A 21,443-nucleotide genomic window follows, 5' to 3' on the forward strand; every position below is an offset into this window, starting at 1 on the left:
CAGCCCCGAACGAAATCCCTTCAAATGAAACACTTAGCTAATGCCTGGCAGACGTTATAGTATTATTTTTGTTGTTGTTGTTTTCCCATTTTAATGCTTGAAATAACCTCATGCGATGGCTACTCTTATTTTCCTTTGGCGGGGGTGGGAGGTGGACAAGAAAAATGCAAAGCCTCCGGGGAGCGAAGCGCCGTACCCCAACCTCACAGACACAGGAGGCAAAGCTACAATTAGTTCCGAGTGGTCCCGCCTTCAAAGTGTTCGTCCTCAACTTCTATCCTCTAGGGGACTCTTGTGTGCGTGGCAGCCACCCGGGTCAAAGGCGGAGGTGGTTTTCTACGCGGGTCCCCGGTGGCCCCCGAGCTCGCCCAGTACCCACCTCCTCCCGCTCGGTCCCCCGAGAGCCGCAGAGGTCGGGGGGGGGGCGGCGTGCCGCGCAGTCGGGCTCTGGGCTCCAGGGGTGGTCGGGGGAACGCGGGTTGAGGACCAGCGGCAGGCTGGCCCCGCGAAGCCCGCCGAGAGGAGGGCAGGGTAGGCGCGTCCTCCTCCGCTCAGTGCACTGCGTCCCGCGCACGGATGCACGGATGCTCCGTTGAGGAACAAGGGGGGTGGTTTACTGCTTTCATTGCTTCCATCCCAAATTGAGACGGAGCGGCTTTGTAGCCAGATCTGGGCAGGCTCTGGATGTTAAAACCCAGCACTTTTTTTTTTTTAATTGAAGCCTCCCAGCCGCGGTCCCCGCCCTGTCGCCGTGCTTCCTCGTCGGGGTCGCTGGTCTGGGCTCCGCGCGCGCCGCGGCGAAAAGAAACGAGCGGCCGCCCGGGTGTGCGGATCCCGCGGGGGGAGTCCGCGCGCAGTGGGACCGGGACCCTGCGGCGAGCCGGCGGCCAGAGCTGCGCTCCGAGACGCTGGAACCGGAGAGGTTCGGGTCCCGCCCGCCGTCCGCTCCGACTTCCTGCGCCGATCGCCGCAGCGCGCGCCCGGCCGCCCCGCGGTTCCCCCTGCGGGAAGGTCGGTGTGCAGCTCGCATCTACTTAGATCGATAGGAGGTGTGCCGACAGAAAAGATCGGAAATACAGAAGGTACGTCGCTTTAAAAAGTTTTAAAAAATGCAGTGATGGTTGCCTCTTTAGGAAAGCACATAGACGCAATTATATGTATGCGTTTAAAAAATACAAGCGATTGCGCACCGACTGAGAAGGAGCTCTTTACCGTGGTGGCGGAAACATTCTCTTATCTTGTTTGGGTGCGATGGTGGCAGAGGAATTAAGCTGTCAAAATTTGTAGACACTGCACTGAAGATCTGCGCATTGTATCGCGCGTACACGGTACAGCAGTTGAAAAAAAAATCGGAACATAAATCTGCGTGCACGTAAAAAGTTAGTAACATTGCATACTGCGCATAGAAAAGCCGATTCAGCGCCCCCGTAGATGTACATTTTGGCAACGGAGCGCGGCTCTCTGTGGGGCTGTTTATTTCTGCAAGCTCGGCCCGGCCGGGAATGGGAGAGAGAGAGGAGGCGGCTAACATCACTCGGGGCGGGGCCGCGGCGCTAAGAAAAGTCGCTGGGACCCGAGCGGTCCCGGCACAGCCTCACCATGAGCTGCGGCAACACGTCCGAGCGCCACATCCTCCGCAGCTCGGACCAGCTGGTCCTGCAGCCGCTCTGGGACCAGCTGCGCGCCCAGGACGCGCTCACGCAGTCGCCCCTGTTCGCGGTCCTCTTTTCCATCAGCACGTACGTGGGCTTCTGCCTGCCCTTCGTGGTGCTCGACGTGCTGAGCCGCTGGGTGCCCGCGCTGCGGCGCTACAAGATCCACCCGGACTTCTCGCCGACGACGCGGCAGATGCTGCCCTGCTTGGGGCAGACCCTCTACCAGCACGCCGTGTTCGTGCTCCCCTTGACGCTGCTGTCCTGGGCCCGCGGCCCGGCCCCCTGGCCCCGCGAAGCCCCCGAGCTGCTGCAGCTGGCGGGCCACGTCCTGGGCTGCCTGCTCCTCTTCGACGCGGAGTTCTTCGCGTGGCACGTGCTCCATCACAAGGTGCCGTGGCTTTACCGCACCTTCCACAAGATGCACCACCGCAACTCGGCCTCGTTCGCGCTGGCCACGCAGTACATGAGCGCCTGGGAGCTGTTCTCCCTGGGCTTCTTCGACGCGGTGAACGTCACGCTGCTGCAGTGCCATCCGCTCACCGTCCTGGTGTTCCGCGTGCTCAACATCTGGCTGTCGGTGGAGGACCACTCCGGCTACGACTTCCCCTGGTCCACGCACAGACTGGTACCCTTCGGGTGGTACGGCGGCGTCACGCACCACGACCTGCACCACTCGCAGTTCCACTGCAACTTTGCCCCTTACTTCACGCACTGGGACAGAATCCTGGGCACTCTTCGCTCCAAGTGACTGGCAGCCTCCCAGCCGGGCTGGGGTGGCGGAGGGGGGCGCCCCCTTCCCCACGCCCCCGCCACCCCGGAACCCAGGACTGCCGCAGGGCACTTCAACTTCAATCAGGAGAAACACACCTGAGCTGTTGTGTCTTGTTTTGTTTTTGTAAGTAATTGATTACCTGTTGGAGATTTAAAATCGGATGTATTTTCACAGTCTGGTGAAGTGATTTATATCGTTTCTGTGTATTGACAGTTGTATTCTTGGAGTCAGATTCTAGCTCACTTCAGTAGCCTTGATTCCTGGATATGTTAGACACTCATCACTGGCATAGTTAAACCATCTCAAAGAGGATTTGACTGTCGGACAAGGAAGGTCTTATGTTTGAAAGTGTCCTAGAAATAGGCTAAAATAACGTGTTCTTATGGAGAATGTGATCTCTGACTCTATTAGCAAAAAAACATGTTCCTGCTGGATAGCGATCACGATTGTTGTGCTTCTTTCTATTTTTTCATGTAACTGTATATTTATATTGAAAGAAATGTTATTTGTATTTTTTTAAAAAAAGAAAGAACAGAACATAAACCAAACCAGTACCAGCTACTGTTTCATTGGCATTTAGACTGACTGATACTAAAACGGGAAGAGGGAGCTGGGCCGGCAGGTGTCTTTCAGAGCCTCCATCAGCCCTAGAAGGAGAGGGATCTGGTGGTGGGGTGTTTTGTGGGGGATTTGTAGGCAGGCGGAGGCAGGAGAAGGGGTCAATTTGTCTGTTTGGGTCTAGTCATTGCACAGAGGGAAACCACTATTGTTCTGAATAGTTTTCAGCTGATTTCTGCATAGCAAGCAACTCAAAGAAATACCCTTTCAAGTTTTAGAGAGATCAACCCTGCCCAACCATTTGATTATTTGGAGGACAGTGGTGTTGGGGAATGAATAGAATTAGTGGAGTGCCTTGCTTTGCAAAACTGGCGAGTCAAGTCTGTGCATGAGAAGGGCTGATAGATATAGAAGGAGATTCTGAGTCAGCCCTCCTTTTTTTATGAATCCATCTAGAGTAAGTGACCATCATACACACAGCTCTGCAACTGGGGATTTTGGGGTATTCGCTTTTCTTTTTCTTTTTTTTTTAAGATTTTATTTATTTATTTGCCAGAGAGAGACACAGTGAGAGAGGGAACACAAGCAGGGGGAGTGGGAGAGGGAGAAGCAGGCTTCCTGCCGAGCAGGGAGCCCGATGTGGGGCTCGATCCCAGGACCCTGGGATCACGACCTGAGCCGAAGGCAGAGGCTTAACGACTGAGCCACCCAAGTGCCCCGGGGTATTCGCTTTTCTTAAGTAAAGACATACACGCAAAATACATACTCCTTTGTCAAAGAGAGAAAAAGTGAAATTTGGCCCCAGGTCCCTGGTTCCTCATCTGTAAAAGGGGATTGTGTTCCAGATGTTCTCCCAGATTACTTGCCACAGTAAATGTCCCTATGACCGACCACACACCTGTTACCCATCATGTACCTCATCCCAAGCGGCTGCTACCTAATTGTTTTCATTTTCTCTTTGGAACAGGGTTATATAGGGGAAAGTAAAACATCAAAACAATTCAGACAGAAAAGTATAAAGAATGGCAACTTTGCATGTAATTCTAGGCTCATTATACATGAACCAAACTGTCCTGTTTAAAGGTGAAGCATCCATCTAAAGATCTGGTTTCCACAACCTGCCAAATGAGATTGCTGGGAAGTGTGTGCATGCTTTCCCAATCTTTGGCAAAGTTGCAGTCGGAATGCCCTGCTGCTCTGCTGATTTTCTCTCGTTCCCTCCCAAAACATGTGCTCTTTGGGCTTCTTCACCAAAGCTACTTCCTCCTCTGTCTGCAGAGGCTCCACACCGGGTCTTAAGGATTATACTGATGCATAAAAGTGAGGTCCGTGCAAACAGGCCGTCAGAGGTAAGAGGAACGTGCTGCCTTGGAGTGGGATGAGCATCATACTGTGCAGAGAAAACAGAGAGGAAGGGACGGGCAGGCGTGAAGTACATGGTACAACTATCAGTTGTTTTGAGCAGCTCTGGGCACCGCCCCCCCAAACTGCCTGCAAATCTGAGATAATGACAATTTATCACAGCTCACTCAAAGACTTTGTAAAATGTCTCATGTAGCCTCACTGTATAAGGAAATTTTGCATTTCGGGCAAATTGTACCCGTGGAAATTATTTGGGTCTGGAAACACTTTCTCTCAATGGATGTTTTATCAGTTTTTAATACCTTGGCAGGCGAGGTAGGGGAGAGGAGAGGATGGGCAGTTTTTCAGATAGTTGAAAAGCCTCGTAATAATAAGAGTGAAATACTTCACTTTTGCGTTCACGTTCACACTCTCACATTGTTTCACTTGCTCCTTACATTCGAAGGGAGGTAGGATGGTTGCTATTATTACCATTATGATGACCGTCCCGTGTTACGGATGGAGAATTGGTACCTGCACAGGTTAAGTGACTTGCTGACTCACTCCTGATTATTAGAACACTAGACATTGGAGCCAGTCCTCGAACTCAGATCTTTGGACGCTTGTGAAACTCTCCACAATTGCCCTGCAACACCAACCAATGGCCTCTGTCTGCTATTCCTCCCCAGCCACTGCCCTCAGACACCGCCTCCCCCCGCCCCGCCCACTGGCCCATTACTTGGATGTGGATGTCCCTGGATTCAAAGCCAGTATAAGCAGGCCTGGGGAAAGCATGATGCAAGGCAAGGTCTCTGTTTTCTGTCTCCATCACTGCACATCGGTGGGAACATACAGCCAGACTGCCCTGGGGGAAGCCTGACTCTGGGCCTTAACTAGCTGTGTGACTCTGGACAAGTGACTTAGCCTCTCTGCCTTGGCTTCCTCATCTGTGACACGTGGATCATCCCAGAACCTAGGTCACGGAGTCCCTGTGGGAGACTCTGAGTTACCACTCGTGCAGGGCCAGCTGGGTCGGGGTCTCAGCTGCGTTTGTTTGTGGAGGTGGGTGCATTTGTTTGTGGAGGTGGGGGCTCCAGGATGTGAGCACCGGGACTGCCCTGTGGTACCGGGGCCTCCCATCCACACCCTTGAGCTCTTCACCTCCCCGGGGACCAAATAAAGCCCGGGTTTTGATTTTTGATCCTGCCTTACTGTGGACGCTGCTTCCCTTGTCCTTTCAAGGCTAAAGTGTTGGAAAGAGAGAAGTCGGTGTTTGTCTGATTCTACTTCCTCACCTCTGAGACATCCCACCCCTGCCTCTTCCTGAAGCATCCACTTCTGGTTCACTGCTATCTTCCCAATGATCGAGTCCAGTGATTTCTTCTCCTGGGTTTTCCATCTTCCTGGCTTTTTTCTTTTTAAAGGTAATTGTTTTTGCTAACCAGTCTCTTCACTCTTGCTTGGTTTTAATGAGGTTTCTCCAAATTGCTTTCCTTCCTAAGTCTCCACCTTCCTTGGTGGCTCCACACTTTGCTCAGCAGGGAGGCCAGCCTCAGGGTGTTTCTCTTCTCGTTAAAAAGTATCTATACTATGTGTGATGAATGTCCTTTGTAGCAGCTTCTAATGCAAATCTGGAGATGGCTGCTTGCATTGCATTCCACCGCGCACACACAATGTATGATGTATATGTACACATACACACTATGTATGTGTACATGCTACGCACAAACTGTAGGTCTGCACGCTGTTCTATGCCCACAGGTGCGCATTTGCACACACACTATATACACACACACAGACGCATACCCATATATATATATGTATACACACATACACATATCTATATGTTATATAAACACATTATATATATACACACAGTATAGATATATATTCCCTCCTCTCTGTCTCTCTACACACACATACACACACACACACACACACACACACACTACCATTTCATGGCTTGATCTCACGACCCATGAGATCACAACTGGAACCAGAACCAAGAGTCCGACATTTAACCTACTGAGCCACCCAGGCACCCCCTCACACTACCATTTCTGTCCTGCTTACCATTTATCTTTGCCCTTAGTACTACACTCGTTCTTGATAAATGCTGGTTCAGTGTTGCATGAATCCTGGAAGCAGTAGAAACACAGCTTTGCCATCAATCCTGTCTTTCTTCATTGGTTCCATATCCACCACTAGTCCATCCTGGCTTCTTAACTAAGGTCATGCTCACAACACATAATCTCTGCTCTAGAGGAGGTCCCAGTCTGCCAAGAAAGACCATCAGGCAAGCAAATGCATCTAACTTAATGTAGTCAGTGCTCCAATGGTGGGTATTCACAGGTAGTTAAGAGAGCCCCAGGAAAGGTGGGTCATTTGAGCAACAGAAATCAAGAATGATTTGGACGTGGGCGCCTGGGTGGCTCAGTTGGTTAAGCGACTGCCTTCGGCTCAGGTCATGATCCTGGAGTCCCTGGATCGAGTCCCGCATCGGGCTCCCTGCTCAGCGGGGGGTCTGCTTCTCTCTCTGACCCTCCTCTCTCTCATGCTCTCTCTCTCTCTCAATAAATAAATAAAAATCTTAAAAAAAAAAAGAATGATTTGGGCGCCTGGGTGACTCAGTCGATTAAGTGTCTGCCTTTGGCTCAGGTCATGATCCCAGGGTCCTGGGATCGAGTCCTGCATCAGGCTCCCTGCTCAGTGGGGAGTCTGCTTCTTCCTCTTCCCCCACCCCCTGTTCGTGCTTTCTCTCTCTCTCTCTCAAATAAAGAAATAATTTTTTTTTTTTTAAAAGAAGAAACCAAGAAGGATTTGTGTGTGTTCACCAGGCAGGGTGAAGGGCGTCCCGGCAGAAGCAACAACGCTGTAGGGCAGAGAGGAATAAAGGAACTTGGCTGCTGGAAAACAAGGAAGGAAGCACAGCGCTCTCTGAGAATGAGGAAGGAATGTCTTGCCACTTGACAAACCACCGTACCCGCTCAGCACTGTTTGCTCACCTGCCTCTGCACAGGGGGTTTGGAAGACGGTATGTAAAAATTGCTTCGAAGCCAATGTTAGGGCTTGCTCTTATTTGCTAATTTATAAGGTGTACATAGATGAATGAATCGAAAATTGGAAATGATATTCGGAGAAGCTCGGGTTGTATTCTCCAGGCAGCCTATTCCTTAGGGTGGCGGCGGGCGGGGGGCGCCACAGATTTTAAGCCAAGGAGTGATGTGATTAGAAATGGTGGAAAAAGGTAACTGGCAGCAGAGGACAATGGTGCTGTCCTGGTTCCAGCAAGGGGACCGTTCCAAGTTCTGCTCAACTCCAATCCTGGCTCCCTGGCTTAGGCACTCTGTGAGTGTAAACCAGTTACCAAACCTACGACTCAGTTTTCTCATCTGGAAAACGAGGGTGGTAGAATTGTGAGCAATAAGGAAGATGTTTAGAGAACTTAGCACCCTGCTTCCCATCGAGCAAGAACTCTGTGAGTCGTAGCTCTTTTGTTACAAGCTGTTCAAAAAGCATTATGATTGCAGACAGGATATAATAAGCTTGTTCCCAAACAAGTGCAGGTAAAGTAGAGAGGAAGAAATGGATCTCTCTTTTGTCAGAAAAACAGCACAAGCTCGTGGAAAAATTTCAAACACTTGAGAACAGTGTGAAGTAGAGTAACTTCCATCCCCACTCCGTGAACTCATTTCCATTGCAGGTATAATCAAAGTTAACCCTTCTTTGGGTTACCAGACCAGAAAGCCAGTCATTCACTGTCTCTCAGTCTCTTTTTCAGCTAGGATGCATTAAAGGGTTTATGAAAGTAAAAAAAAAAAAAAAGTGCAAGTTAGTGTGAACAGAAATTTTTAGACAAAAGCCCAAGGGCATTTCCTCCCTCTAAATATCTTTTGCTTATTTCCTTTTTCTGTACTTTTTGATCACGACTCAAAACAAGAAGAGAAACTTAAGTTGTCTGTCTTCCCCAGCTTCTATGGGCAGCTTGCTTGCCGGGCTGGCAGAAAGGGCAGGACGGAGGAAAAGCAAAGTTCTCCTCGCTCCCTGCAGCTGGGAGCCTCCTTGCCCCCTCTCCTCATGCCTACAGCCCTTCCTTGGCCCCTCTTTTGGAAACTCCACTCTCTGCCTTTGCTACTGGAGAGAGAGGTGTCTGAAAGAAGAGGCCACATCTTACAGATCTTTGATTCCTTGGCAGGTGCTCAGTCAGTGTCTCTGGCATGCAGGCTTTGGGGTTTGAAGCCCGAACAGACTGTGGCTGAGCTCCCTGTTTTTCCATTTTTCGGGAAACCATTGAGTCCCTTGGGACATCAGTTTCCCTCTCTATGAAATGGGTGGAGGTTGGGGGTAAACGGGAAGTGGGTTGCCTTGGTCCTCAGGCTGCTGTGGAGACCTAAGGAGACAGAGCAGTAGGTTGCTAAGGGAGGAGTGGATGCTCCGCGTGCACCGTGTGATGACGTGGACCTTGGGCATGTCTGGAAGGTGCTGAGGTGATGTGGCTCCTGTCTCCATCCATCTCTGCCACAGCGATCCTGCATCACCGCTTTCTCCATCAGCCCTGCCTCGAGGGCTCATGCCGACCTCCCTTCCTTGAAATCCTCTCCTCTCTAAGCCCTGGTTCTTGCCTCCCTGCTAAATCTCAGGAGAATACAGGAGGGGAGGGCACTTCAGAGTGACCAGAGACAGAGGAAGCTGGCCCCTGGGCAGCGAGCTTGCAGAAGGAACCCCGGGCTGAGACGCTCCAGAAGAGGGCTCTTCTTTCTCTCCGTGCCAAGGATGAATGCCAAGCCAAGAGCTGCAGCTGGCTACAGAACTAGAATTTGGGAGCTCAGGGCTTTTGAAAGAAGCCTCATGTATTTGGACACTAAGTGGAAAAAAACTTACCCCCTACCAGGCACTTTGAGTTCCCAGTGAAGCGGACAAGAGGGCTCATCCCTGGCAATGGGTTTGATGAGATCCAGCGGAGCCGAGGGAAGATAGCTCACGAGCTGACACTGTCAAGCCAAGGAGATTGTACAAATGCTAAGACTGAGACGACACTGTCCAGTTTCCCTATTTGGTGAATAAGGAAACTGAGGCTCAGGCATGGGAAGTGACTTCTCCTGGGTCACACAGCTGGGCTAGAACTAAGATCTGTGCTCCCCCTGGTGCCTCCCTGCGGATTCCCTCCCACCCTCGCATCCTCAGAGCCTCCTGCCCAGTAGCAGAAACGTGCTTACACTGCCTAGAAATTGTTGCAATCCATAATCTTTGTTAATCACTCGCATAAACACAACATAATCAGCTCTGCTGACTTTTAGCAACTTGAGTGAGATGTTTATTCCGCACTTGGCTAAAATCTATCCCGCCATATACTTTTGCGGGTAATTGGTGTGAACTTTTATTATGTCCCTGCGAACCCTGATAATCTCTGTTTAGAGAATGTTTAAGAAAGCATCCATATCATGGAGTACAATGAACTCAGCAACGAGGAATGAGACTATTTGTACATGCAACAACAAGGATGAATCTTACAACAATTACGATAAGTAAGGGAAGCCAGACAAAAAGAGTTTGTCCTCTATGGTTCTATTTACATAGAACTTCAGGAAAAGCAAGTGAATCCATTGTGACAGACAGTGGGTCAGTAGTTGTTTAGGGGAGGGAGTGGGCCTCAAAGATGCATCACCATGGGGCACGAGGAAACTTTTAGGGAAGACGGTTATGTTCACTATCTTGATTGTAGTACTGGTTTCATGGGTGTATATAAAGATATGTTGAAATTTATCAAATTGTATACTTTAAATATATGTAGTTTATTATACCTCAATTATACTGAAAAATAATGATGATCACATCAATGATGATTAATCATTTATGAATTTTAGCTTTGGAGCCAATTCACCATGAGAAAAATATGGCAGGGGACATCATGATAGCATCATAAGTACACACACACCTACACAGAGTCTAAGATCTATCTTTTGCCCATCTGTACTCCTGACCTATCGGAAACAGACACCCTCACAAGGAAGAAGACCTACTTGAGAGCCTACAAAATTGGGACCCCTTTCTCTGAGGACCTCCCCTCCCCCCCCATCATGTACACAGCCAGGTTAGAGTCCTGTAGCCATGTTGTACTATATGATCTGTCTATTGTGGCCACAGCTTTCTGGACCTGGGTCGGAAATCTTTTTCACAGAGGAATAAATAGACTCTCCCAGGAATTTACAATATGTAAACAAGGGGGTCGAGATGACCATTTTGGGCTACCATCTCGTGCCCTGTGAATGGCGATGCATCGGAAGCTCGTCTACAGAACAAAGGAAGGATGAGCAGATTTTCAGGGAGGAGAGATGAGATGCACACATCCCTGGAAAGAGAGTGAGGGGAAGGAGAGTAGAGAGAGCAGCCAGCTGCTTGGGTTCCTGAGGGGTCCATACGCCACGTTCTGGGTGTTAAGCCCGCTATAGGTCCTGCCTTTGCATTTCGTGACTTGCCATGAAATGTCTCTCCTTACTTGTTGAGATGTCACTGTGGTTCTCGTACGCAAAGATAACATGGTTAAAACACAAGGGTTCTGGGGCGCCTGGGTGGCTCAGTCGTTAAGCGTCTGCCTTTGGCTCAGGTCATGATCCCAGGGTCCTGGGATCGAGCCCCGCATCGGACTCCCTCCTCAGCGGGAAACCTGCTTCTCCCTCTCCCACTCCCCCTGCTTGTGTTCCTGCTGTCGCTGTGTATCTCTCTGTCAAATAAATAAATAAAATCTTTAAAAAAAAAAAAAGAAATTAATCAATTCATTTCCATGACCTGTTCCATTCCTCCTTTCAATTCTGTCAGTTTTTGCTTTGTGTATTTTGGTACTTTATTGTTAGGTGTGTATATATATTTATAATTTTATATCTTCCTGGTCTACTGACCCTTTAGTCATTGTGAAATACTCCTCTTTCACTCCAGCAATATTTTTTTTGTTTTAAAGTCTATTTTGTGTGATATCATTATAACAACTATAACTTTCTTATGGCTATGGTTTGTATAATACATCTTTTCCCATCATTTACTTTAAATAAATTTGTGTCTTTGGGGCACCTGGGTGGCTCAGTCATTAAGCGTCTGCCTTCGGCTCAGGTCATGATCCCGGGGTCCTGGGATCAAGCCCCGCATTGGGCTCCCTGCTCAGCGGGAAGCCTGCTTCTCCCTCTCCTCCCTGCTCGTGTTCTCTCTTGCTATCTCTCTCTCTCAAATAAATAAATAAACTCTTAAAAAAAAAAACCCACAAAGGTTCTGTGACATCTTTCTGACTTCAGGTGGAAGGAGGAAATCCCTTAGATGCCAACCAGTCTAGGAGTTGTGAGTGGTTTTCCCCAGTGGACACCAAATAGGTATATCCTAAGTGATGGCTGGAGGCTGTGTGAGTGGAATTACATAACGTGTGGCCTTTTTCGACTGACTTCTTTCAAGTAAAATAACATGTTCAAGATTCATCCATGTTGTAGCACCTATCAGTACCTATTCTTTTTTATTGTCGAATATTTCATTGTATGGATATACTACATTTTGTCTATCCATTCACCAGTTGTTTGACATTTGGGCCGTTTCCCCCTTTGGCTGCTATTGTGAATAACGCTGCTATGAACATTCATGCAGATTTTTTTGTGGGGACATATGTTTTCATTTCTCTTGGGTATAACCAGGAGTGGGATTACTGGGCCATACGGTAACACTTTATTGAGAAATTGCCACACTGTTCTAAAATTAAATGCATTCTTTCTCATTCCCACCAGAAATGCATAGGTGTTCCAATTTCTTCACATTCTCCCAATATCTGTTGTTTTCGTTTTTAAAAATTATAGCCATTCTCGTGGGTGTAAAGCGGTCTTTTGCTGTGGTTTGATTTGTATTTCCTTAACGACTAAAGATGTCAAGCCTTTGCTCATGTGATTACTGGTCATTGGCATATCTTCTTTGAAGAAATGCCTATTAAAGTCCTTTGCCCTTTTATTTTTGGTTTTTGTTATAGAGTTGTAAGAGTTCTTTATATATTCTGGACACCAGACCCTTATCAGATATGTGATATACAAATATTTAAGCATATTTAAGACAGTTGATTTAAAGTTCTTGTTGGGGCATCTGGGTGGCGCAGTTAGTTAAGCATCTGACTCTTGGGTTTCGGCTCAGGTCATGATCTCAGGGTTGTGAGAGGGAGCCCTGCGTCAGGCTCTGCACTTAGCTCAGGGTCTGCTTGGGATTCTCTCTCTCCCTCTCCCTCTGCGCCCCAGGCCCTGCTCACTCTTTCTCTATCTCAAATAAATAAATAAATCTTTAAAAAAATAAAGTCTTTGTCTACTAAGTCCACAGTGTTTCCTTAGGGACAGCGTCTTTTAGTTGCTTTCCCCTCCTGTGAATGAGCCATACTTGATTGTTTCTTTGCATGGCTCGTAATTTTTGTGAAAAGCAGACATTTCGAATATTATGGGATGGCAGCTCCATAAATGAGACTCTTTCTCCTCTGCAGGTTGTGTTGTTCCTGCTGATTGTCGTTGTTGAGTTTGTTTAGTGGTTTTTCCAAAGCCTGAAATGCCTGGAAGCAACAAATACCCCAGTCACTGCAAGCGGACTCTGTTAGGACCCACTTTGAACCGTCAGCCTGGCAGCTTACAACTCTGCCTTCATCTTCGTTTCCTGCTTGCCCGGAGCCTGAAGGTCAGTCAGAGGTGAAAGCTTAGGGCCTTTTCCCATCTTTCTTGAGCATACATACAGCCCTGGGTTTATGTATGACCTTTAGATTCCCGGGAATATTTTGGAACTTTTCAGAGTTTTTTTCCCCAATGCATCTTTCTTTTCCTAATTTTCTTAATTTGGGTGAGTTGATTTCCAAGCTTTGGTTAGTTGATGGCTTGTTGAACTCCCTGAGCAGCAGTGACAGATACATTTACTTGTAAACGTTATTGACAAATTCCACCCCCCCAGGGCATTTGGCTCAGCACTGTGTGAGCTCTGAGTTAAGACTAGATAAAGGCAAGTAAGTGGGGCGGATCCTCAAGGAAAACACAAGGCTGATCAAAACCAACAACCGTGATTCTTTGTGAATGGAGTCCATTCTTCTGCCTGGATCTGGATTCCTGTACTGGGAATGTGGGCTGTTTCTTCAAGGCCACCGCTGAGCTCGGGGGTGGGAGTTGGGATTAAGGTAAGTTAAAATGACATAAACTCTCGGTTATCCCCTATATCTTTATTTTCCTTCTACTGGTTCTATTAATGACTGAAAATGGGTTTTGAAATCTCTGCTTATATTTGCAGGCGTATCTATTTCTTCTCTTGGTTCTATCAGTTTTTGCTTCGTGTATTTTGAACTCTGTTACATGAGGTATAGAAACGTCTAGGATTATTACGCACTCCTAATTTATTGAGCACCTACTCTGTGGCAAGCGTTCTCCTACTTGCTTTCTCTATGTAAACTCCTTCCCTTGTTAAAAGTGTATTCAGGGGGCATCTGGGTGGCTCAGGTGGTTAAAAAAAGGAAGTGTATTCAGTATCCACGATCTCAGTTTTAGAGAGGAAAAGAAATTCGACGTACGAGGTTTTACACGGCAGGAGAAAAACCTAAGCAGTTAGATGCCAGAGTCCTTGGTTTTCACGAGTGTGTTGTTTTAGGTATGCAGTGGTGATTCCAACTCTGGGCCAGGCCAGGGGAAGGGATCGTAACCTCCCTTGGAAACTTGGCCTTTTGTTGCAATTGAACTGGTTCCAATTTTGGCACATCTCACACACACCTCTTATTGAGATGAGAAAACAACACACATTTGCTGGCAAAATAGAAGGAATTAAGGTTGGAGCCAACTTTTGAATTGCACGTTTCTGTTCGTCTCTTCTAGTAGTGTCTGCATGGCCTGAGAGAGCTGAGCTCTGTCTTCTTTTCCCTGGGTTGCACAAAAGCAGTCCCAAGGTGGCTGATGGGAAAAAGGAAGCATCTTAAATAGCTATCAGTGAGTTCATAAGACCCACTGCCAAAGAAGCTCAACGGCTAACCCTACTTTGCTCATCGAGCCTCCTTCAAATGCTTCCCCCGAGCCCGTTTGTTTCCTGCTGAATCATTCAGAGCCAGGGACATTGACCTTTTAGTCAAAAGCAGGGATTTGAGTTTTGGCTTTTCACTTCCTGACTTGGTGACTTTGGGAAGGTGATTTAAGTGATCTGTAAAATGGATCTACTCATAGTGCTTACAAAGAAAAAAAAAAGCTATTTTGATAGTAATATGTAAAATGCTACTTAAATACCGGGTACTATTATTATAATTATCTCTCTTTATAAATAGAGGAAGCCTGTTTCCTTCAGTGTCTGCTTGGCAGTCCAAGTCAATACTGATAACTGTCATTTCTGAGTCCCTTCCATGGGGGAGGCACTATTATCTACCTGGTCTCATTTAGCCCTCATTTAACCTATCAAACTTGTAGGATCTTTTTCACTGTCACTTTTTTACAGAGGAAATCAAGACTCAGAGTGGTTACATGACTTGCTCATAATCATGCCCAGAGTGAGGGGCGCCTGGGTGGCTCTGTCGGTTAAGTGTCTGTCTTTGGCTCACGTCATGATTGCAGGGTCCTGAGATCGAGCCCCTCATCGGGCTCCCTGCTCCATGGGAAGCCTACTTCTCCCTCTCCCACTCCCTCTGCTTCTGTTCCCTCTCTCCCTGTGTCTCTCTCTGTCAAATAAATAAATAAAATCTTTAAAAAAAATAATGCCCAGAGTGTATACGGGAACCAGGATACAAAATCAATTTTAAGCAATGCCTCTTTCTCCCACACACCTCCCCTCTACTGCATCCCTGAAATGATGGAGATGCTCTCCTGAGCCTGCCATGCACAGCCATGCAGTTGTACACTGAACAACTCCAGGGAGTGACATTTTCATCGGTATCAATTTGAACAGCGCCCCCTGGAGATGCGCAGTGCACAACCTGCAGACACATATGATGAGGTTCCGGAGCAGTTAATGGGGTTTGTTCAGAAAGCAGAGAAGATTTTGCTGCAACCACATCTTCAACCCTGCATTCCTTCTTGTAATTGTTCTTGGAGGTACTTTCCATACTTTTAAAATTCTGAGTAAATGACCTGAAGGGGCCTGACCACACTACATTTTAGCATGTGGTGTGATTTTCTCAACGTGATGGTGATGGACGTGCCTGAGTTTGTACTGTTCTTTGGGTATTTACCTCCTGCATGTGCCTCTGTGCTTGACACCCTCCAAACAGCGACTGAATCACCTCGCTGCATTTGATGGTATGATGCCAGAACATGGGCAAAAACGACTTATCTTTGAGTTCATCCTCGAAGATTTCCTTCATGTCCTTGTGTGTACGTCAGCCACTCCAAGTCTTAGAGGCCATCTTCTGTGAAATAAACTCCCTCATGTCTCATTTCCAGAAAATGCAGCTCAACACTGCTCTGTGCCTTAGGCTGTGAGAAGTGCCTTTATTTAGACATGAGAGGAAATGTGAGTTTAGGGATGAGATAGAGGACATGAATAGCTTTCACTGGGGCGTGTTTCCTTTTTCTCTAGCCCCACTTTCTAGATGCTCTGGTTTACCGAGGTCTTTCCCTAGCAGCCAAGCTTCGATAATGCTGTTTGCATACAAAGGAGGCAGTAGAAATACTAACTTTCAGTAGATCTGAGCAAGGTCTGTGCTCTGGGCTAGGCACACTTAGTGGTTTTATTTAATGACCTCAGGAATAGTAACAAAAAGATTATTCTACTTCCCTTACATGTATTTGGGTTTTATAGAATGCTTTCACAGTCGGGAGCTTTGATCTGTATCACAACCTTGTGAAGTTGGATGGACAGATAACTTCATGTCTTGCAAAAGACATATCTGGAATACAAGGCTAGAGATGTCCAACACGATGTCCAAGTTCACAAAGCAAATAAGAGTCTGGACCGTGTTTGAGCTTTCCTTCCCAGGATTCCCACAGCAACCACTGCATCCATTTGGAGGTCATGGAGACTTAAATCCTTTGCTTTTTTTCAATTCCTTAGTGAAAAGATCCACTATGGCAATGTAGAGAACATTTAAAACCTCTCTAAATTATCACAGTGATTTTAAGCTAAGTCCAGAGAGTATTCTGGCAGGATCAATCTATGTCATTGTAAGCTGCCTCATCCTGAAATAGCCCTTTCTGTAATTCTCCCCCATTCTACCTCATCTACAAGAGGCAACATAAACAGCAAGGGGCAGAACTCCAACTGTCCTCTGTCAAGAATTGCTTCAGCAACAACTACCCCAAGACCAAGCAGGTATTCACAACCCCCTATGACCTACTGAGCGGAGGTAGAGCACAAACAGCGCTGACTGTTGATTGTCACTCAGCCAGATTATTATTTTTTTAAAGATTTTATTTATTTATTTGACAGAGAGAGAGCACAAGCAGGGGGAGCGGCAGGCGAAGGGAGAGGGAGAAGCAGGCTCCCCGCTGAGCAGGGAGCCCAACTTGGGGCTCCATCCCAGGACCCCGGGATCTTGACCTGAGCTGAAGGCAGATGCCCAACCAACTGAGTCACCCAGGCGCCCCGTTCTGCCAGATTATGATGCTATATTCACCCTCAGGGACTTGGAAATAACTTTATCCTCTCAGAAAACTGTGCTTACACCCTCACATGGTTCCTTCTCCTACTTCTGTCTTCAAATGTGGTCTTCGGCAGGGGCCCAAGTCTTTTGCGTCTAAATGTGTATGGTGATAGACCCATATACATTAAGGCCCATCATGAACTGATGACAAAGAGGGACGTCCTGTTCTCTTTCAACATCTAAGTTCTTGTGAATAATTGAATGAGCTTGGAGTAGGCTGCTCTTGATGTGAAAGGTAAATATTAACGTTGAAAATAGATACGTCTTGGGGCACCTGGGTGGCTCAGTCAGTTAAGCATCTGACTTTGGCTCAGGTCATAATCTCAGGGTCCTGGGATCGAGCCCCGCATTGGACTCCTTGTTCTGCGGGAAGCCTGCTTCTCACTCTTCCACTCCCCCTGCTTGTGTTCTCTCTCTCGCTGTGTCTCTCTCTGTCAAATAAATAAAATCTTAAAAAAAAAAAAAAGAAAATAGATACGTCTTTTAATTCAGTGGAAGCTGGTGCTGACCCACAGCTCAAGGAGGAGTTGAGCACAGAGATCGGACTGGGACAGGTTGGAATGAGAGAGAGAATTCAGGAGACGGAGAGTTAAGTTTTGAGGTTTCCAAGTTCCTTGTGTGTCTTGACATGGTTCCAAAAATGTCTTCCAAGTGAAATACAATGGCAGTAATTCCATTGAATTTTAGTGTTTCTGACTCCCTCCAGCTCCCTTAGGGTATACACCTTTAATCAAATCTTAGCTAGCGGGAAAAGAGTTTACACCGTGTAAGCACCATGGGAGGTGCTCCCTCTGATTAACCAGAAACATCCAACAAGACAAGAAGGGGAGAGTGGAATATGGCATTGGAAACTCTTTGTTGGAGACAAATACTTGAAATACTTGAAAATGTTCGAGGGTGACGGTTTACCACTTTTCTTTCTTGTCTTAACTGAAATTTCACATGGCTACGATAAAAAACATAAGGAGAGACAATTGGAGCTGTTATGGTTGAATGGGGAGATGGTCACACAGAGCCTACTTGATCTGTCACCCATATAGCCTCTGGGGGAACATCTGAGGTACTTCAAGAGCTTGAAGGAACACAGTGAAAACCCAGGGAACTAGGGAATTTCTAGAATTTCATTGTGGGGAATGAGGTGTTTGTTCTTGAGCAATTGCCAGAGGAGGTCAAGGAAGAGGGGATTAGGGTGTGAACTCTTGATGGGAAGGATTCTAAGTTACTTCTTTCTATATGGTTGGTGACAAGCATAAGACCGGGCTCATGGTAGGTGCTAATGAATTCAGCAGTCTGTTAAATAAGTCACTGTATTTTCCAAAATCTGTATTTGAGTGACAAAAGTACCTAAAACCAAGGGAGCACAGGAAAGTAAGTATCTTAAGGAGAAAGCATGCGGGCCTTCTGTGACTTGATGTCCTCATCAGTTGCCTCCCTGGAGAAAATGAGGCCTACCGAGGAACAAAATTGGTTAACATTAATGAATTTTCCAGCTTAATGAAGCTGTACCCTGATATATTGCCAGGTTGAGTTCATACCTTCCCTTGAAGTTGGTCGTAAGAACCTGTAACCGTGGTTTTCAAATTTTAGAGTACCTAAGAATCACTCCAGGAAGTGGCAAACAACATAAATTTTGGGTTGTACACTAGAGGTTCTGATTCAGCAGGTCTCGGGTAGGAACAAGGAGCCCTTTTACAAATGGCTCACAGGCTATAATTTGAGAAACCCTGATTGCCGTGGGCAAAAGATGCAGGAGATGAGAGGTAACTGTGTATTCTCAGAGGTGACAGCTATCCTTCTAGATTTTGTGAATTCTGGGCAAAGTAAGAATCCCTGCACCAACATCGAAGGCAGCCCCAATGCATTCTATTCCTCCAGAGGCTCCCACAATGGGAAATTCCACCTCTGCAGGCTTTCCAGCCCATGCCCTGCATGGGGCTTGCCAGGTGGAGGCCTTGGGAAGGTGACCCCAACTATAGCAGTCGCCCAGATTTGCTCTCTTGACACATTTCTATCAAACCCTGGAATGGCCCCAAAGTTGTAGTTGGAATGTGTTCAAAAGAATTTGGGAAGAGTGACACAGCAATGCAGTGGGAATCTCTGTAACCACATTCTTTCAAGAAAGCCATTTTATTAGGAGACTATTGAAACCTACCAGCAGGACAGGATGGAAAAACCATATTCCTTTGTCAATATGGTATTTTCCTAGTAGCTAAATATTATGACTGTAAAGGCATGACCTTTAGATGGTAATAACAACTGATATTTGTATCATAATTGTATTTAGAGTATCAATTTTATTTTATTTTATTTTAATTCCAGTATAGTTAACATACAGTGTTATATTGGTCTCAGGTGTGCAATATAGTGATCCAACAATTTTATACATTACTCAGTGCTGATCAAGACAAGTGCCCTCCTTCATCCCCATCACCTGTTTCACCCATCTCCCCCACCCACACACACACCCGGCCACCCCACCCCCAGGTCACCACCAGTTTATTCTCTGTAGCTAAGAGTATGTTTTGGTTTGTTTCTTTCTTTGTTCACTTGTTTCGTTTCTTACATTTCACATAAGACTGAAATCTAGAATATTAAGTAATTTTTGAAACAAAAATAGCATCTGAAATGATGCTGGTTTCATAATCAGTTTCAAGGTAAAAAAAATTTTTTTTAATACCTTAGAGGATGGTTGAAATACTATGTAGCAGACAAAAGCCTCTGAAGGCAGGTTAGAAAGGGAACTCCCTTCCCGCCCCCCCCACCTCCAGAATGTTCTGAGCAACAGTGGCGTCTTTATAGGACATGTGAATTAGTCACATCATGTCTCATTGGAATGGATCAGTGATGGTATCTGTTGTTTCAACAAAATACTGAATAATCAGTCTTTTACAGCCCAAACATCCCCAGATTATTGATGAGGTCTGTCATCCCTCAATCATCCCTCAATCTTGTCAGCTCTTACTCAGAAATAGCTAAGTGGGGAACACCACACCAAAATTCATAGAACTTAAAAACATTCAACTGAAGATTCCTGCCAAGAAGACTTTTGATACTTAGAGTTCTCTTACAGAAACAATGTTTTTCAATCTTTTGGGAACATATGTCTCCCTTTTTTGAAGGTTTTATTTATTTATTTGTCAGAGAGAGAGAGAGCACAAGCAGGGGGAGTGGCAGAGAGAGAGGGAGAAGTAGGCTTCCCCGCTGAGCAAGGAGCCCAACGCGGGACTCGATCCCAGGACCCCGGGATCATGACCTGAGCCGAAGGCTGAAGCTTAACCAGCTGAACCACCCACATGTTCCCATATGTCTCCCTTTTAATTAACATTAAAATTCTCAAAACTTCATCTTGCCCCAATAATGCCCCCTTCTTCCTTTGAGAATCACTAAATTTTTCATAGATGGAACCGTCTGTGAGCAGGGATTCTTAAAAATAATCTTCTGCAAGTACAGAATAGAATATAGCTGGGTGATCAAGACCTCTAGAGTAGAAGTTAAAAAAAAAATGATGGGTTTTATTCATCCACATGACCCTTACTCCATTAAATATAGTCTTGTACAACTCACCTCCCTCTTTAGTCCTTGGTGTGTGTTCTGACATTTTTCATTTATGAACCTCAATCTCTAACTTCCTTCCAGCTCTGATATGTTCTATTACGCCACCAGAAATACAACAGCTATAAATTGTCATGACAACAGATGGGAAATGTAAAGTGGCTGGCTTGTTTCCCAGGCAGATAATTTTCTCAGAGGAGACTCTGGAGAGCAAGTCACTGTATGGGAAGGAGCGGAAACAGTATCAAGGGTCCAATCAGTGCTAGTCTGTTATCTGGAAAAGACTGGGTACAGAAACATGGATGCCAGAATAGGTAGATAAATATAGAGCCATAAGAGGAAACTGCTCTTCCCCTGCCCAGAAGGCTCAGCTTTGCTCAAAGTACTGCTGTGAAAAAGTTCACCCACGACAGAAGATCTACTCTCATGGAAAGGGCCTGGAAGTATTTTCTTTCCTTGGCACATAGGTTGAGACAGTTTGCAGTGGTCCTCTGAGCCGAAAGCAAAGCTGTGTTCTGACAAGGATCGAGTGGTTCTTTCCCTTTCGGGAATGCCAGCTAGATGGCCATCCTGCCGCTGTCTGATAAATTAGAATCAAGCAATGAGAGTATAAACTGAGGGCTCTGTGGAGACAGAAAAATGGCAGGAAGAGTCATAGGGCTAGAAGTTCCTTCTAGAGATCATTGTTGGCATTTGTATGAAATTTGCCCTGCCTTCCAATTCTTAAATACTCCTCAGATAAACACTTCAAATCTTTATGTGAGGAAATCACTGGGAAACCAATTATTTTCCTCATCAAAGAATTGCAGTATATGCTTTTTACCCCTAAAATTACATATACGCGCCTACGACATTTGTAGATATTGTTTATAATGTATCAGGTCTAAAAAATATACACCTAATTTTTTAAAGAGGTCATCTGGATATTAAGATTACAATTTAAGATTACAATTGCTTTCTTTCCTGT

General features: G+C 46.3%; 1 protein-coding gene and 1 long non-coding RNA gene across 3 annotated transcripts; both read left to right on the top strand.

The window, feature by feature from the left end:
* The first annotated feature begins 201 nt into the window (after nt 1-201).
* Nucleotides 202-20,313, top strand: LOC145722237 (uncharacterized). 2 transcript variants are annotated; one of them, XR_014146355.1, is made up of 4 exons: nt 202-1,082; nt 7,164-7,360; nt 12,818-13,005; nt 14,785-20,313. It is a non-coding gene; the product is annotated as an uncharacterized LOC145722237 (long non-coding RNA). The 2 variants fall into 2 exon arrangements; XR_014146354.1 differs by lacking the exon at nt 14,785-20,313 and adding an exon at nt 13,273-14,776.
* Nucleotides 1,581-2,891, top strand: CH25H (cholesterol 25-hydroxylase). Its single transcript, XM_006743861.3, has one exon. It carries the CDS (start codon nt 1,600-1,602, stop codon nt 2,401-2,403), a length of 804 nt encoding a protein of 267 aa, XP_006743924.1. The 5' UTR covers nt 1,581-1,599; the 3' UTR covers nt 2,404-2,891.
* Nucleotides 20,314-21,443: the final 1,130 nt, after the last annotated feature.

This window comes from Leptonychotes weddellii, chromosome 6 (assembly GCF_054177405.1).
Source record: "Leptonychotes weddellii isolate Sample4059 chromosome 6, ASM5417740v2, whole genome shotgun sequence".
NCBI lineage: Eukaryota > Metazoa > Chordata > Mammalia > Carnivora > Phocidae > Leptonychotes > Leptonychotes weddellii.

What these genes read in the sequence shown, in the direction of transcription:
- CH25H (XM_006743861.3), top strand. Translation starts at nt 1,600, where the DNA reads ATGAGCTGCGGCAACACGTCCGAGCGCCACATCCTCCGCAGCTCGGAC.